At 46.5% G+C, this 18,359-nt stretch overlaps 1 protein-coding gene across 14 annotated transcripts in view; it reads right to left on the reverse strand.

Moving 5' to 3' along the window:
- Positions 1-1,259: 1,259 nt before the first annotated feature.
- Positions 1,260-18,359, reverse strand: part of DLGAP1 (DLG associated protein 1) — a gene marked incomplete at both ends in the record, with an annotated part of 968,578 nt that continues 951,478 nt past the window's right edge. For 10 of the 14 annotated variants that reach the window (XM_079943254.1, XM_079943265.1, XM_079943263.1 and 7 more), the window contains 3 exons: positions 1,260-1,469; positions 4,230-4,382; positions 8,580-8,671. In XM_079943254.1, the coding sequence (XP_079799380.1) occupies positions 1,260-1,469; positions 4,230-4,382; positions 8,580-8,671 (455 nt within the window). Of the gene's footprint in view, positions 1,470-4,163; positions 4,383-8,579; positions 8,672-18,359 lie in introns of those variants that run through there. The other 4 variants (XM_079943264.1, XM_079943259.1, XM_079943255.1 and 1 more) reach the window with 1 other exon arrangement.

Consider the following 18,359-nt stretch of genomic DNA (forward strand, 5'->3'; position numbering starts at 1 on the left):
CAAAAGTCATACTGGCCATCCATCAGGACTAAAAACGGAAATCAACATTCTCTGCCAAAAGCCTGGGTTTCTTTCAGTGTTTAGGAATCATGACACTGTCCCCCTCCATGTGGCCTCTGAACCTCGCAGGTCAAATTTCTTCTCTCTACCTGGGACCTCAAGACAAGTGGCCGCTCTTTGGAACGAGGCAGCATGTCTACTGGGACAGAAAGCTTATTTTACCGGTTTGACACAGGACAAAATCCTTATTCGGGGGTGTGTTAGGACTGTGGAGCAGTGAGAAAAGACTGATGAAGACAGACGTCTGCCGTATGAACTACTGGGTTAAAAGAGACGGATGTGTAGCATTCCAAGGGGATGCTAGGAAAATCCCAACTTTTCGCAGAAAGCAGCCCGGCTGCCATGTACAGCACTCCGTAAGCAGAGATGTACTTAGCTCTGTGTAATTAGGTAGGCCCCCAGGATGGACACTAACAAATTAATAGAACCAACACTTTCCCCTAAAGACCCCACCACCACCATCACAACAATATAATATACATAGTACAAGAAAAGCTGATAAAACACTTCAGGTGTAACTCTTCTTAAGAATAGGACAAAAGAAAAAATCCCTTCTGTAGTCTTTTAAACTAGCAGTGCTTCCTTTGTCTTGCCTTGCCTATCTTCATTTTATTGCCTTTCAGAATAGATGGATATCCCTGAAAGATCGGATTGACAATCTTCTGCTGATTGAGACATCTGAAGCAGTGACTGATGACACAAGAGTGAGGCAGTTTTGCAGCTGTGAGCGACGCAGGTACCCCCGGCACCCGCAGGGTTTGCTTCTCTTTCCCCCACTCCGCATCCTGGTCCCCCGCCCCCCAGCCCCTCTGCGTCCCCTCTCGGTGTGTCACTTCCCGACTCCGGTGACAGGGTGTGTGATTTCTGAGGTTGGAAATCAAGTGTTCCATCTGCTTGCCCAAATAGGAAGCGTGTCGGGGAAATCAGGGGGATCGGAGCCCTAGTTTCCTAGTTTCTTTCGGGTGGAAGTCCGCGAGGTCCCGAGGGGACCACCCCCCTGGGGACCCCCCCACCCCGGGATCCTGGATTTCTGAGATACCCTATGGTTCGATATTGCTGGAATCTAAGGACAGACAAGCTCGAGAGAACGGAGGATGGCGGGTGACCTAGAGGGGCCGCGTCTACACGGGTGGGCGGGCCAAGAAGGCGAAGGGCGGGCGCCGGGGAGGAGGCGGCCGGGGGCGCGGCGGCCGGGGGCCTCAGAGCCGGGTCTGCGCCTCGGGGATGTAGATCTCGATGCTCTCGGCGCTCTCGGTGGCCGAGTTCTGGCGGACGGACGCGGCGCGCTTGGCGGCCATCAGGCGCTTGCGGGCCTCCTGGCGCTGCGAGCTCTCCAGCGAGCGCTCCCGGATCAGCGGCGCGGGGCCCTTCGCCGGCTTCTTGGGCACTGGAGGAGGGGCCCTTCGCTCCTGATCAAAGCAGAAGGTTCAGGACATTACACAGCTTCTCAGGACAAGCTTGGGAAAAACTGGGATAGGTCAGTAGTTAGCACACTTTTTTTTTTTTTTAAGCCTAAGGGTGGTTAGGTTAGTTCTGATCTGCACACTGTATATATATATATATATATATATATATATATATATATATATTTACATGTATAGATATGTATATATTTTTTCTTCATTATTCTGGCTTGCGTATTCAAAAGCTGCAGGGGGAAAAAAATACCGGTAAGTTTAAGGCCAAGGGTAAAGCTGGATGGCAGAACTAGGTCTCTCCAAGGGAAGGATGTGGGTATTTAAAATGCCCCCCCCCCGCCTGCTGAAAGGCTGCGGCTCCCAGCACGTTTACTGCGGTTTTTCTCTGGAGGCTCCAGACTGTTCTGGGTGCCAGAGATGGGAAAGGGTGGCAGCGGTCGCCTCTTAGAACTCTGCATCCCCCTAAGGAGGGAGGCGGAGGCTGCGAGCTCGGTTCAGAGTTTAAAAACATCCCCGCCCTCTCCTCGGGCCCACCCAAACCTAAACAACCAAACGAGGAAGAAGATTGTAAGCCCGCGTTCGCTTAGCTTTGCTGATGCCACAGTGAGTTACACCCGTTTGCACATCACACACAAACACACAGCAATGTACTGGGCAGGGTCACCCTGGAGGGAGGACTTGGACAGTTCCTTACCCTCCCGGGTAGTGGAGTCAGCTCCTAAAACATCCTGCTGGACCGTCACGCCTTAGGGATCTCGGGGCGACTGTGGCGGCCCAGAGGGCAATTCCATCACAGGGACAGACACTGTGCCATGAAAACTGAACACAAGACTGAAAGAGTTCATCCCCCTAGCAGCAGCAAACTAGAAAACGGGTGGCTATTTTTAAATGCCGTTGCAAAAACAAAAGCCATATATCACTTGGGCTGGAAAAAAGTACAGTGGGAAAGAAGGGAATCTAAACCGCAAAGGATTTTGGGGAAAAAGACGGTGAGTTTTCAGGCTGCACAAAGGTCCACGTGAATCTGATGATTTCATTTTTTAATAAAATACCCTAATTCTCATAAAACTAAATGTGAAAAGTATCTTAAATTAGGGATTCCATGATTCTCCCAAGGGCATTCTCTGTGTTCCTCCTTGCTTGCCTGGGTGAAGCACCTAGTTAACGTACTGCACTGGAGTTGCCCGCCGGCTGTTTAAGGTGGCGTCTTGTGTGGATAAAAAAGGGGAGCACAGAGTGCAAACCGTAGTCCACCAGCCCTGATTGTCTTGTTCATTGTTTCCCTTCCAGTTCATGGGGTGATGCAAAGCTCTGATGACAGACAACGTGTGTGAAGATTTAGAAATCAAGTTAACTAATGATTTACTGCGTCAATAGGTTACCTATATCAATTCTTAGCTTCACTCCTTTTGGACGTTTAAAATCTTCATTGTTGGGTAACTCAGTCGATCTTTTGGAAACTTTTTAGTCATATTTTCCTTTCCTTGCACATTTTATTTTTTAACTATAATTTTTAAAAATCCATGAGTGAGAAATCAGATGGATCAGCTCTAGAAATTCAGTCACCAGTATGTGTGTACATCTGTAGTGTTTTCTTAAAGTCAGACCAATTTAAAAGCTTACGTAGCAGACAGTTTTAAACCCAGATTAAAGAAAACTAGATTGAGTGCAAATGTTTGGCTCCCCCAGTGAGAGGCCACACAGACATCCATGGTACTTTGATGCTTCGCACCAAAACCCCACAGGTGGATGGTGACAGAATTAGAGATGAGGGACAGTGATGAGAGCGGTGGCCCCTTTGATTATGCACCGGCTGTTGGCACTGGATTTCTCCCGGGAGCCCATGGACCCCAAGAACCCTGGTATTATAATGGGCAGCAGCAGAATGGATTGGACTGAGGCTTGCTCTCTGATAGGTGCAGGGATAGGAAAAGGGCATCACAAGTATAGCTGTGCCTAATATTTAGAAGGTGAATCTCTCGGGAACATCTGACCTCAGGCCATAGGAAAGCAAAGGGTTAAAAAAGTCATGCATGCCTGGCCAGCCTAGGGAGGTGGACATTGGATACCTGGGCAAGCCTGGTGGACCCGCCGTAATCAAATGTGAAAATTGCCATTTATTAATTCAAGTAAAAGCATTTGAGTCTTTACTTCTATGCTCTCGCATGAGGAACCCAGTGAGCGATATTCCCCAGGGCAAATCAACCAACAGTAAAACTCTTAAAAAATCCCAACATTTATGATTACTGTGAAACTTTACGGTGTGTATATTTTTACACTTGAACAACAGTGGTTTCTTTATTACTATATTTATGAAATGATTATCAAAGTCGGTTAGTTTGCAGGGCTTCCTATTTTCTCGGAAGCACGTGCTAGGGGTGTAAGGAAGTTGAGCTCTTGCTGTATGTAACCGTGCACTGAAGATGTCATTTATTTTAGTTTAAAAAGCAAAATGGAGGCAGTTCCTTCCAGTGACTAAAATGGTTTAACTTAAAGTTTAATTAACAAAAAAAGCCACATTCCCATTTTCCAATTCACACAGACAGGTTTTTCTTTAAAAATATGCCTGAAACATATTACAGATAATATCCCAAGTGATTACTATGTAAACATTGTCATTACAATGAAATTAATATGATATCAGCTCCATTTCACATTGTAAACAGCAAGACTGAAAGCAGAAGCCTATTTAGACTGTCCAGTGTTTGTGCAGGTTTTTAAATGAACCATACAAAATCTACATTGTTCTACCTTCTTGTCAAGAGGATCCATCTGTTTCCAATTATTGGCCTTTAACTGATGAAGTTCATCAAATTTCATACTAATATTTTCTATGGACAACTGCAGCATGTCCCAGAACCCCGCCAAATCCTGGGAGGTGGGCCTTGGATGAGCGCTGGGATTCTGTACGAGAGAAAGAAAAACATTCACGCTTTAGAGGTGATGATCTAGGACAACAAGCACAGGACCAAGGCGGCCTTTTCAAATATTTCAAATAACGCAAGGAGGATGAGTTCCTTTTGGTTTTCAGATAGGAGAGAGAAGTGAGGCTATCGATGGCCCTTTTATTCATTTCATATTTTATATATGTCTTATACACATATTCACCTTTCTTAAGGAATAATTGACCAAATTGCAAAATATTTAGAGTGTGCAACGTGATGATGTGATATATACACACATTGTGAAAGGACTCCCCCGTCGAGTTAAGTAACACATCATCACCTCATGTATTTATCTTTGTGTGTGTGTGTGAGAACATTTATGTTCTACTCTCTTGGCGAAGCCCAGTTATACAATACACTGCTATCAACTATAGTCACCATGTTGTAATTAGATCTTCAGACCTTATTCGTTTGATAGCTGAAAATCTGTACCGTGTTGCCAACCTCTCCCTGTTTCCCCCACACCCAAGCCCCTGGCAACCACGTTTATACTCTCTCTGAGTTTGGTTTTTTAAAAAAGATTCCACTGCAAATGATAAGTTTATACATTCATCTTATACACATCGGAGTCAGTGATTCTCAACGTCAAAGTAAAATTCTTCTTTTGTTAATATTACATCCTTCAGTACGCTATGGCAGGGAGTCTATAAACATTTGAAAAATCCCAGAATGTATGATCTATGACAAGATGCATTTAAAGCTATATTTAAAGGAAAATACCTTTTGCAAAAAAAAAAAATACAGTGTATTGGTACTAGAGTCAGTATTCAACTCCATGCCATCCAACATACTCAGAGAACATATAAGGAATCTAAAGTAAAGTTCATTTTAATACTCACGTTGAGTGAAAATACTAGGGCAAACAATGATAAGTAATAAAAGAACTGGATTTTCAAACTACTGTGTGTTTAACAATTAAGATATCTCTAATGTAGGAAGTCATGTTATCATATAAGTACTTGGACAAAATCATTTGGAAGCGAATTAGTTTTAAATTGACCATAACGTAACATGGCAAATGTGAGAACACTTGTCTATACACACACATAGATGCCTGTAGTGACCCATTTGCTAGATAATATTAAACATTCTTTGGTTTGTGGATTGACTTTCTTTGCCCTCATTCACGTATCCCTGACAAGTACTAGAAAGTATGAACCACTCATTTATATGGTCTGAGACAGAAAAAACAACTAAAGACTGAAGGTGTTGTGTTCATCGCTGGTTACTACCTGCAACAGTAGCTAAAGGCATTCATGGGCAGATGGGTGGGACTCCCACTTGCCAAAAGTTTCTAGCAGGGGTCCGTTTTGGTTACCTCTGGGAATCTGGGCAATTGGAAAGACTGTGAAGTCTCATGCCATATAATAACTGGAGGCCAGTTTGTACTTTTAAAATCAGCCCTATGAAAATATCAGAATTTCAGGAAGCTCAAGGTTGGTGACCATCAAAGTTAATAAGTTGGAAAGAACGTTTTACCCCTTTCATGGACTAGCATTATTGGTCTGGCTTCAAAATAAATACAAGTAAAGAATATATTTATAAACTTACACTTTTAAAACTACCCATAGATCATTGGAATAAGTAAGTTCTAAAATTTGTAAGTATTTGGGTCAGTGTTAAACTCTATTCTAATGACATCTGAATTAACAAGAGGGTTTCTCTGTAGTACTTTGATTTAGTAAACTAAAAAGAAAGTTTCTTAATATCTAGGTTCAGAATAGACAGATAATAGCTTTGACAAAGTACTTGTCAAATGGAGTTTTATGATCTTGCAATATATTTCCTTATCTTATTGGTAACTAAAAGCTAAATTGCTCATACTTTGAAGTTCACCGAAGTCTTTTAGGTCACAAGCTCCGTTGGTTAAACTGTTTTAGTGCATCAGTCGATGAAATGATAGAGGTCGTTTAACTCTGTAACACGGGTAATTTGTTCCTTTCCCACCAAGACTCTCTTTGCTGACACAGCCTCCAGGGGATGGATGGGGAAGCAGAGGGAAAGAGCCTGGGTGCTCAGCCAGTCTCCGAATCAGAGGCTCCTGTGACACCCCGGCGCAGAAGGAGATGCACAACCCGCTTGAGTATGAACCAGGCCACTTGGAGGTCAGAGGTGGCAGAGGCTGAGAAGGATACGGCGGGCCAGGTCCCTGGGTTGACTTTTGTTGCAATCCATTTATTCTATGCCCAAGAGTCAAGTCGGAGACAAGGTGCAAGAGTTTTCAGGTGTCCTCCAAGGAGTAAGAACTCAAGCAAGCAGAGCTGGGCCTGGTGTGACCGATCTCAGTGCTGCTTCAATGCAGCTTTGTAGACCTAAGTGGTACCATCACCAGGCCACCGTGCTTCCTGCTGCAGAGGAGATGGAGCTGAGCCAGCAGGGTGAGGAGGGGACTCAAATCCTGGGGGGCCTTTACAGGGATTGAAGTCGAACACACTGGGATCTGAACCTTGGCTCTGCCTCTTACCACGCGGCCCTGGCAAGTCACTGAGCTCTTCCAGGCCCATTTTCCTCAACGGTAGAACCGTCATAAAAATAATGTCACTATATTCTCCAGACCGTTGCTTTGAGGATCTAACCAGATCATAAACTTAAAAGCTCTGAGGACACAGTGCGCTTCTGCTCCTGCTTCTATAATTCTTTTCAAAGGTGTGCTGTGTTTGCCCTGTAGCGTGTACTTATTGGTCTCCGCCTGTGTCTTTTGGCCAGTTTGAGAAATATGGCCTTCTATGAACTTTTTTACATATGATTCTTTACAAGAGCAAAGAATCATATTAATTAAGATCTGTGGGGCTTCCCTGGTGGCGCAGTGGTTAAGAGTCCGCCTGCCGATGCAGGGGACACGGGTTCGTGCCCCGGTCCGGGAGGATCCCACGTGCCGCGGAGCGGCTGGGCCCGTGAGCCATGGCCGCTGAGCCTGCGCGTCCGGAGCCTGTGCTCCGCAACGGGAGAGGCCCGCGTACCGCGAAAAAAAAAAAAAAGATCTGTGACACATCCGCAAGTTTACAGATTAGCAGGAATTCTGTACCTGGCACGTAGTGAAGCTCAATAAGATATTGGTTGAATCACTTATCAATACATCTACTAATATATATTATCTCATAATTCAGAATAGAATTTCTGAGACGCTGAAAGAAGGGTCAGGTAATTTTTGCTTGAGGGAGGAGAAAACAAACTATAGATGTCAGGGGTGGGGGTGAGGAGGAAGGAAAGGATAGCCCCAAGGGGAGGGTTCAAAAAGAAAAGCCTGGTGAAGAGAGACGGAGAGCACCAGCTTTTGCCGGGTTTATATCTGCTCTTGGTCGAGCCCTGTCTAGATAAATTCCATTCGGTCTGTATTTGTCCTTGTTAACAAGATGTGGTTAGAACTCTAGAATCATAGTCTGGATCAATCAGATTGCAAATGATTCATGTTTTTAACCTTCCAGGAGATAAACTAGTTGCTTTTCATTTTCTTTATTTAGATCCGACTTGATCATTAATTGACCAATAAAAGCTATGTTTGTGGAATGACACTTGTAGGGATGGTAGCATTTAAAAAAAATTCTGTGAGGAAGCTCTTGCCCTTGTATTTTGCTGGTAATTTTTTTAAAATGTTGTTGATGCTAGTATTAGTTTTGTCTCTTTGTCCTGGTTTATTTTGTTTCTGTATGTCCAAGAAGGATGAATGATTCATTGGTCTCAGGGAGATCAAATCTATACTTTATGACACCTTCCACTTCTGATTCTTGAATTAAAACAGAGAACTCTGATAAGAAAATAAGCCCTGATGGCTATTTCAGAAAGAAACTCATTATCGAAAATGATCTTTTTGCTGTAATATTATTTTTTACGTATCAGTCTTCTCCATAGTTTGGTAAGAATAATGAAATCAGAAGGCCAGGAAAATGGAAAGTCTTCAGTTACCGAACAAAAAAGGGGAGGGGAATGGAGTTTTAGCCTGACTGGATTCTTTCTTCAAAGATTACTTAAGTATAACATAAATATTTTTAATTTTAAGAAAAGCAGGAAATATATGATTCATCAGAAAACTCTCTATTCCAGGTTAGAGAGTCCGATGGGCTGTGACTTGGTTCTACTTTAGGTGGACCGGTCTTGACAACAGGTTCTTCTCGTGGTACTAGCAGGGAAAATGGTAGTGATGGGTAAGGATACCTACCAGGTTTTCTTCACACAGTTCTCTGAACTGGTAGAATTTCTGGGCCATAAGAAGTTGGGCACTGCCAACTGCAGTTCGGATTTTCCCTAGAACTGAAAAAAGCAAACAGACAAGAAGTTTACACGTGACGTCTCATTGCTGAGACTTAGTCTGGTAAAGCAAAGAGGAAGTTATGCTGTAGCAATTAGGGAAAACGATATGCACACCGCACGCGCGCACACGCACACAGCCCGGTCGTGGCCGTTGCTCTGCGGTCTATGGAACAGACGCTCCTGGGTTAAAGAAGAAAACCAACTTGGAGAAAAACACATGCTCATCATGCATCTTTCTTAGGAATAACGGAGTTTTCCATCACAGCCCTGGATGTTACCAGGAAAGGACGCAAATAGTTTAGCTTTTTTTTTTTTTTTTTCCCTTTTACTGCAAGGATGAATTTCAAGTGTTCGCCGTACAGTTACGGATCTATTTGTGTCAGCAGTCATGGTCTGCTAGCTTGTTTTTCTAATCCGAGTACAAACACAAGAAAAGCAGCCCTAATTTGGAGCGGGGAATCTCGTGGCACTCACCATATCCCATCCATAGCCTTCATTATTTTTCCGGAGTTCAGCCACTGGTACTGTCAGGAAAGAGCCATGGCCAGTTGCAAGATTGTCTAAGGAGTGAACATTGTCAGCCCGTTGCCTAGGGGACGCCAGCACCGCCCCTGCTTTTCCACTCCACAGACCAACGTTATTGTGCATAGAGGTTTAATTCCCTGTGCACTGTGCTGAAAATCCTCTCTTTGCAAGCTACTTCTTGCCTCCGGTGCAGTCGAAGGGGAGAACCTTTCAGCGCATGGGCGAGCTGAGCAGAAAGGAGCCTCTGTCCCAGCATCCCGAGCATCCCGAGCTCCTCGTTATCCCGGAGGCGCTCCCTACGCTGGTGGGGCCCGGGCTGCTGCACGGCTGGAGCCCGGCCACCCGGCACTGGGCACCGGGCAGGAAGGAAGGGGAGACGGTGCCCACAGAGAAAGGCAGAGCGGGGGAGCCTCCGAGGGGGGCTTGCCCGCTTGGAGATCTTCACAGGGAGAGATTTTATGGGACTGAAGCAACGTTTTTGCTGCTGTAGTTTTGTTCTGAATGTACCGAGCCTAAGACTCGGAGTGGAATTAGATCTCCCTTTCTTGACCTCATTCCCCACAAAGACTGAGAAGACAACGAAAAGCAACTTCATTTTGGGGTTTCTAGTCATCTGCTCCTCTGTTTAAGGCTGCCAGGCTGGATAACGATTTCGGCTGCCCACCCCCTGGGCACTACCCAAATATTTCAGCCTTCCCGCACATGTGACCAGGGCATCTCTGAACTCTAGAAGTCACCAGTCACACCAGAGCTGAAGCGCAGAGATTACCTCCCCAGGGATAGCGGAGGTCCCCCTTGAGAGCCACCAGGCAGCAAATTTTCAGGCCTGGGAGTTGACATTTTTTCAATCTGTTTGTAAAATCTTTTGGGATGATTACCTTTTCCTCTTTAACAGATCAATCACTTGTGTGAGGTCTCCCTCCTTTTCTCAACACCCCAAAGCAGAAAAGACAGCACAGGGCACCACAGAAGTTAAGAGTACTGACCCTGACTGGCCAAGGATCCTTACTGGAACACTTCCTAGCCACGGCCCTGGACAAGTCACCTAATCTCTGTTTTCTTATATGTAAAATGGGGCTAAGGGTACCTACTTACTGGCAGGGTTGTTGTGAAGGTTAAAAGCGGCAATGTGGGGGCTTCCCTGGTGGCACAGTGGTTGAGAGTCCGCCTGCCGATGCAGGGGACGCGGGTTTGTGCCCCGGTCCGGGAAGATCCCACATGCCGTGGCCACGGGGCGGCTGGGCCCCTGAGCCATGGCCGCTGAGCCTGCGTGTCCAGAGCCTGTGCTCCGCAATGGGAGAGGCCATAACAGTGAGAGGCCCGTGTACCGCAAAAAAAAAAAAAAAAAAGCGGCAATGTGTGTGAATTGCTTAGGACTGGATCTGATTATACAGCAAGTGCTCAATAAATGTTTATTATTGAGGACGAGGACTCCACACTTCCACTGTGGGTGTGCGACTGTGGGCCCCACACTTGCTCTGCCCAGAAGAGAAGAGAAAAAAAAAATGTCTGGATTATTCATAGGCAACCAGTATCCTTGGTTGTCTGGGACAGGTATGTGCTTTGGAGGACCTGTCCCAGATCAGTCAGAGACAGATCGGAAGGGGCACTTCCTAAGTGAACACATGGCTTTAGGCAAGCTCTGAGGTTTCTGGAAACGTCTCTGAATGATCTTGCTGAAGGGCAGGACTGTGACACCAGCAAATCTCAGAATGATTCCTAAAAGCTTAGAACTAGAACCCAGGTCTCCAATCGGCTGCCTGGGATTGTACAGCTCCTGGGGACTGTGAGAGAAACTTGAGGTATCTGGATACACCTCAACAGTTTGAACTAATGGCTCTCAATGACACCCAGATACCTAAGCTCTGTAATGGACTGCATAACAAGATGAGCTGAATAAGACAGCGATTCTCAAATAAGGGGAAAGCACTGCTGCAAACAATCATTTGGGCAACACCCACCACGTAGGCAGGGGCTAACTCGGATGTCTTCTTGGAAGTTAAGCAAGGGACATCTTCACTCAGCATGGTCTGGTGAGAGCGAAAACACCGGGAATAGAGTCGGGGCCGTTCTGTTTTTCAGGTTTTTACCATCACGTTCTTGAATGGAAATTCCCTGCTGGCTCCAGGATTACTTGCATTTCTAGTGTCCTTTCCTAGGCCCAGGGTGGGGAGATGAGGATTTGTCTCCATGAACCAGGAGGTCTGGGACAAGCAGACGATTACCCCTACTTCCTTGTCCTCCACGCTTTCTTTTCCAGAGAACTAAAAACTCACTTTGATCTTAAGAAAGCTCTAATAAAATTTTTTTTCGTTTAGTTTTTCCATTAGACACTCACTTGGTGGGTGAAATAACTCTTTTCTTCTGAAGGTAAAATTCATATTTGTTACATAGGCTTTGAGGAAGTAAAAAAGACAAAGTAAATGGTAAACTCCAATGGAAGTAAAAAGTAGAAAAAAAAAAGGCTGAAGGTTGGTAAAGAAATGAGATAAAGGGCTTCCCTGGTGGTGCAGTGGTTAAGTGCTGATTCAGGGGACACGGATTCGAGCCCTGGTCCAGGAAGATCCCACATGTTGCAGAGCAACTAAGCCCGTGCGCCACAACTATTGAGCCTGTGCTCTAGAGCCCGCGAGCCACAGCTACTGAGCCCATGTGCTGCAACTACTGAAGCCCACATGCCTAGAGCCCATGCTCCGCAACAAGAGAAGCCACCGCAATGAGAAGCCCGCGCACCACAACGAAGAGTAGCCCCCGCTTGCCGCAACTAGAGAAAAGCCCACGCGCAGCAACAAAGACCCAACTCAGTCAAAAATAAATAAATAATATTTGAAAAAAAAGAAATGAGATTAATAAGAAAGAAGAATCTGAATGTCATTTTTTTTTTTCTTTTTTTGTGGTAGGTGGACCTCTCACTGTGTGGCCTCTCCCATTGCAGAGCAGAGGCTCCGGACGTGCAGGCTCAGCGGCCATGGCTCACGGGCTCAGCCGCTCCGCGGCATGTGGGATCTTCCCGGACTGGGGCACAAACCCGTGTCCCTTGCATCAGTAGGCGGACTCTCAGCCACTGCGCCACCAGGGAAGCCCTGAATGTCATTTTGAAACTACTCTAAAATGTTCCATACCAGCCTTCAGCAGGGTGGAAAGAAAAGTACTTCTCTCAGGGATGCTAGGAAAAGAAGGATAAGGGAGCAAGCGTAAAGGAGATATTCAGGCTGCCTCTGTGGGCCTTTCCTATGCATGTAACAGCCCAACCTGGTGAAAGAAAGTTCCAGAAGAGGCCTAGGTACAGGACATCTTCCCAAGGTGTTAGCCTTACATCTCACTATTTTACTGTACGTGGTGGCAATTAACTTCGCGGGGGCTGGGTTGGCCCTCAAAGCCAAGGCCAAAAATGTCAAAGGAGCCTGAAAGGACTTGTGGGATCTACACAAAAGCTGGTGCGGGGACACTCCCTGTGGGTTCTGGGAATTCACTCATTTACTCAGCAAATATTGAATAAGGGCATACGACGTGCCAGGCTGTGCTGCATGGATGTGACACAGTGATGAGGACAAAATCTTGCCCTTGTGGATTCCATTCTGGTGAGGGGACGTGGGGGAGATGGACGTCAGAAATACAAACATGGCTATACGTGTTTGGGATCTGCTGGATCACTTGGATTGGGATGGATGGGAAGAAGTATGATTGGGCCAAAGGAGAGTGAATTCTTTAAATGGTGATCAGAGAGCTTTCAGTTCTCTTGGTCTCTCTCCTTAAAAAAGGAAAATAAGCAAAGAACAACAACAACAAAAGTGGTTTGTGTGGGTATCCGTCGCAATATGAAATTGGCTCTGGACTAAACTGTTATAGTAATCATCATTTGAAAATGTCACTGTTTTTTATTTTGGAAAAAAGTTAAAATACATGAAAGTACAAAAAGGGCAAGAGAGCAAACATCAATGGATGTGCTCTCCCTCAAAGGATCAAATGTTAATTTTTTTCAAATTTGCTTCTGAACTTCTACTTCTTTCTTTTTTTCCCCTCTCTCCCTCTCCAGTGAAGGGAAGCCCTACGGACAAAGTATTTGTTCTCTACTTCTGTCCCCTTTGCCTCCCTCCCTAAAGGAAACCACTAGACCAGACAACCAACATCCCAGTCCCACCCCGGAGTTTATGAAGGTGTCTCCTTTGGTCCTAGAAAGGCGACAGCTAAGGGCCTTCTTGAGAGCAAAGGAGAGCGTTAGATTGGGGTAACCCCTCTAGCACAGCTGAGACCCCACGGCCTAGAATGGGCGGTTGAAGGCTCTGTCCATCCAGGAGGAAGATGTGCCCCTGGGGTTTCCTTTAGTTGTTTTTTTTCTCACACTCTGGTCCACACAGTCTTTCCAGATTGTTCCATCCAAATGTAGTTAATAGTTTTTACCATCCATTTCCCTTAGGGCCCATTCTCTGCCTCTTCCAGAATAATAATCTCTGCTGTGTCACCCCAGGCATGCCATTTAACCATGATTTATTCCATCTATTTGTATCACATGTAATCACAGATTAGGCCTTGTCTTGCTTTGCCGCTCTTTGCATGCAGAGAACCCTGGTTTCCCTGCATGCCTATAAGAACCCTGATGGTGAATTTTTTCAGGTTCCTTTCTCCCTTTCCTTTCCTCCCAGCTCCTGTGTTAGTCTATCCCTCAGTGGGACTGCAGAACAACAACCCAAAACGCTGTTGAACTGAATTCCTTCTGTGTAAGAAGTGGGCATCTCTTTATTAACTCCCCCACTTATAAGCTTAGAGACCTCTCATCCCACGATGAATGGGTGGCTCTGGGGGATCATAGCAGAGAGGACAGGCCTGGATTAGCTCACCACACAAAGCCAGGAAGATCAGAAAGGCCATCACTGTTTGGTTTTTGCAAAAACCTGCCTATTTATATTACTATTACCTTGTATTTCAAAGCACTTTCACGCGCACATCTAATGTGATCCTCACAGGACCCCGTGGGGCAGGGCCAATGTCATCATTTTAGCTGAGAAAAGCTGGGCTCAAAGTATGAAGTGTCTTCCCTGGGGCCCTGGTCCAGCTGTGCCCTTTTCCCTCAACACTTACTGAGAATTGGTTCTGAATCTACTCAACTGAAGGCCTCTGAGCATGATTTCTTTCCTTTATCCACACTTTCTAGCCACGGCCAGTGGAGAGAAGGGAGGCAGCTGTAACCAGTCAGTGGGGGAATTTGCAGAAGTTCGGCAAGTCTGATCCCTGTCCTACGTCAGGGCAGGAGGGCAAAGCACGTCTACCGAAAATGACTGTCGCACAAAGAAATCTCAGTCACGAAAAGAATGCAGGAACCAGGGGTCACTTGAAAGAGATGGCGGGTGTAAGGTTCAAGTTTTGTTTTTTCTTTGAAAGACTATGCATCGTAATGAGAAGCAGAGAAAGACAAAATAGTCTTTTATGAAAACCACGATTTAAAATTTCCTCGCTACGTTCAATCAGAAACCCAGACATCTAGAAAAGAGCACACCTCCTCCTTCCCACTGACCCCCACATGGTACCATTTTTATTTTGGGAACAAGGAGGTGGTATAAAAGGCACAGGAGTGAAGGGAATGAACAGTTTCTCTCAAGTGTTCAGTGGTAGCCGAGTAAAACAAAGGCCGTCTCCGCCGGGGACGTGTCTGACTTTTTGCTGAGTCAAAACCCTTATTTTATATCCATAGGCCTAGCTCCCTCTCTCTGCCATCACGATCTGTGTGGTTGAATCTGTTTGTCACAAGACTTTCAGGATCAAGGGATTCCTGGCCATGAAACGAAAGCAGAATCATCCCCTTCCCCAGTGGATTTGGATAAAAAATGGGAATAAAATCTGGTCCGGCTCCAATCGGAGACACTGGATGAGACTGAGCTGGGTCTATAAGGAACCGCGTGGGAGATATTTATACTATATATATACTTATACTGTGTTACACATATTTATACTGTATCAGAGTCGCCAGCATCTTACCATGTCAAGCTGAAAACATCCCGACTATCTAGACCGTTGGATGTGTTTTATCGGGAAAATGATTTTTTTCTTTGTTTCTACATTTCTGCATGAGTAGCTTGGTTCAGGAATAAATATGTGTGACCTTTTGTTTGAAAAAAATATCCTTACGCATAACCAACATACGCATTTCATATTCAAGAAGGGTTAGGCCTCTAGAGCTGACAGGCCAGAAGCACTGGTTGCTTTGACTGCTTCCAGTTCTTACGGACTATGCCGGCTCCACCATCAGCATTTATATCTTCAACCTGGACACTACCTATCAATACAGAGGAGTCCGTCTGGCTGTCCCACCAGTGGTGAAGCTTCTGCAGTGGACAGGCTGGTGGGACACGTCCCAGGCCCTGCCGCCTACACCTAATTCCCCTGGTCTGCTTCCTTTCCTAACTTCCTCTCTGTGTGACATCCCAGAAAGAGAATAGGCACTGGAGTCAGAAATACCACTTATCAGCTGCGGAGCTTGGGAGAATGTATTGTACTCTCAGACTCTGTTTTCTTTGTCTGTCAAGCGATCATAATGCTATCTTCATAGGATTGCTGATTATTTAATGAAATCATATATGGAAATTGTTAGGATGTAGCAGGAATTATAACTCCTATATCCTATCGACATTCTTTAGCTCTTGGTCATTCGCCTGGGAAACTAAAAGGTGACATGATCCCAAACAGGGCATTATTTATCCTGCTAATCTTCACGCTCCATCGTCTCTCCCCAACGGTGTGAGCTGACTGAACGTCCTCTTTTTTTGGTGGCTTTCACGCAGGCAGGCTTAGACAAGCGTCAGTGTGTGGGGGAATCACGCCCTTGGTCTGTGCGCATAAGGAATCCACAACAATTCTTCAGGGCCCCAGATTTTCATGCCTATCTGGGCTTATCTCCCCACCTAACAGAGCTAGAACAGTGGCCAATTGGCTGCTGGACGACAGAGACACACGGAGAAGACAGGACCTTAACCAAGGCTGGACGCCTAGACCATCCTGCCGGAGCCTGTGCAGAAAACAGACTCGCTGCAAAATCAAGGGTCAGACCCTCCCCGGGAGCCACAGATGCTCCAGCAAAACAAGGTCCATCTTCAGGTGCAGAGTAGGCCAGACACATCTGGCCTGCAGGGCGCTGGGCCCACCCGATGCTCTGTGAGCTGTGTTTTGCCGTGTGGTTTAGAGTCATTCAGACCCATGGGTTCCAAACTCAGCCCATCTCTTGCAGCTGTTTATTAGTCCTTCAAGATGGTCTTGGTCACCTCCCTCCCTGACCCTCCTTTTCTGACTCTTATTCACTCACAACTAGACCCCTGCTACCTCATCTTCAACCATAACTTTGCCTCCTATGAGATGAAGTAAACAGGGGGATCAGGCATGAACACTCTCAGTGTTCTGCCCTCTCCTGACACTTGCCCCCCACGCAGTTCCCCTAAAGCCCTAATGAGTGATGGGCAAGCAGTGATGTGGCCGGCATCAGAGACGTCAGGTGCCTGGAGTTACTGCCATTGCTTCTTAATGGAGTCAGCCGGCGACCGATAACTGCCCCCGTCCTAAAGAGCTCTCTACGCCCACCCTTCCCGTCTGTCTGTGTCCTTGGCCCACTCCCTCCTGGCTGCTCGGAGAACCTACTCCCTCTCTGCCACCTCTGCCCTTCTCTGCAGCCCTACGTGAGAGGGCTGCCAGCATTCTCAAGTCGCTCCCATTCTAAGGGGAAAATCCTCCCCCATCTTGTGATCCCCTCTAGCTAAAATAAAATTCCTCTTCTCCCCTGTTATAGGCTGAATTGTGTCCTCCCAGATTCATCTGTTGAAGTCCTAACGTCCAAGTCCTCCAACCGTGACTGTATGTGGACCAGGGCCTTTACATCGGTAATTAAGTTAAAGCGCGGTCATTAGGGTGAGTCCTCACCCAACATAACTGGTGTTCTTCTAAGACGATGGGATCAGGACGTAGATACACACAGAGGGAAGACCAGGCCAAGGGGAGAGGCCTAGGGACAAACGGGCACCTTGAGCTCAACCTTCTAGCCCACAAAGCTGTGAGAAAAGAGATTTCTGTTGCTGAGGCCACGGGTGGTACTTTGTTATGGCAGCCGGAGCATACCAATACATTCCCTTAAGCTGGATTCTCCAAAGGGCAGACTCCTTTGCTCTCTCTACATCCTCAGCTCCCAGGGTCCCCCGTCCCTGCGGTCTGGCTCTCCCCCCCTCCCCCCTCCTGGACCTCTGCGTTTGGCACAAAGGAATCTCAGCCCCCTGGGCACCCACAGTGCTCTCTGGCCCTGACCTCTGCTTCCCTCCACCTCGAGAATGTTGAACACAAAACTCGGTCCTGAGCCCCCTTCCCTTAGTCCCCTCGAGTGATCCCATCCATGCTCCTGGGTTCAGCTATTCTGTAAAATAGGTTTATTTTGTTCAAATCTGTAACTCTGGTGTATACCAACCCTTCGTGCAGCACGTCTGAGCAACCCCTCGACACCTCTTGTCTCCCCACATCCACATTCCTCTCAGGAGTCCCTGGTTGCTCATGATTAGGGCTACAAGGCTCCATCACCCCCTCCACAGCATGAATATTCTCCCTCCATTGCCAGTTTGGAGGTTTGGTCCTATCAACTGGAGGGTCTTCTTATCGCATATAATTCTTACGCTTAAAACTTTTCCATGCTCCCCTGTCATCCCTGGGATAAGCGGGAAACTCCCTTCAATGGCCCACCTGTCCAGCCTCACCTCTGCCCACTCCCTCAGTGCCTTGGGCCCCCAGTTTCCCGAATCCAAAACCTGGTCTCTCCGCAGTGCCTTTGCTCAGGCAAAACGCTGAGCTGGGGTGCCTCCTGCCTTGGCTCCCACACTGGCCCCGCCCCACACTGGCCCCACCCCCTGTGCACAGGTGTGCATCCTCCAGAAAGACCTATCCCCTTTCACCTCTCCCTCGCTTTGCTCCTCAAATTTCCGTGCACAGCTCTGTCTCTGCCCTCTCCGCATTCTTTCCAGCACCATCTATTTATATGTCTGACTTTACCAGCAGGCATGGCATAGACTGTGCCGATGTAACTCCCAATGATCCTGTTGGAAGAGGTTTTGAAGTGAACTGACTCATCAATAAACTCTATGTTAACCAGAAAAGTTAATTAACGGCAAGATTCCAGGCCTAAGATTCTGCTTCTTTAAGG

Source organism: Stenella coeruleoalba, assembly GCF_951394435.1.
Source record: "Stenella coeruleoalba genome assembly, chromosome: 14".
NCBI lineage: Eukaryota > Metazoa > Chordata > Mammalia > Artiodactyla > Delphinidae > Stenella > Stenella coeruleoalba.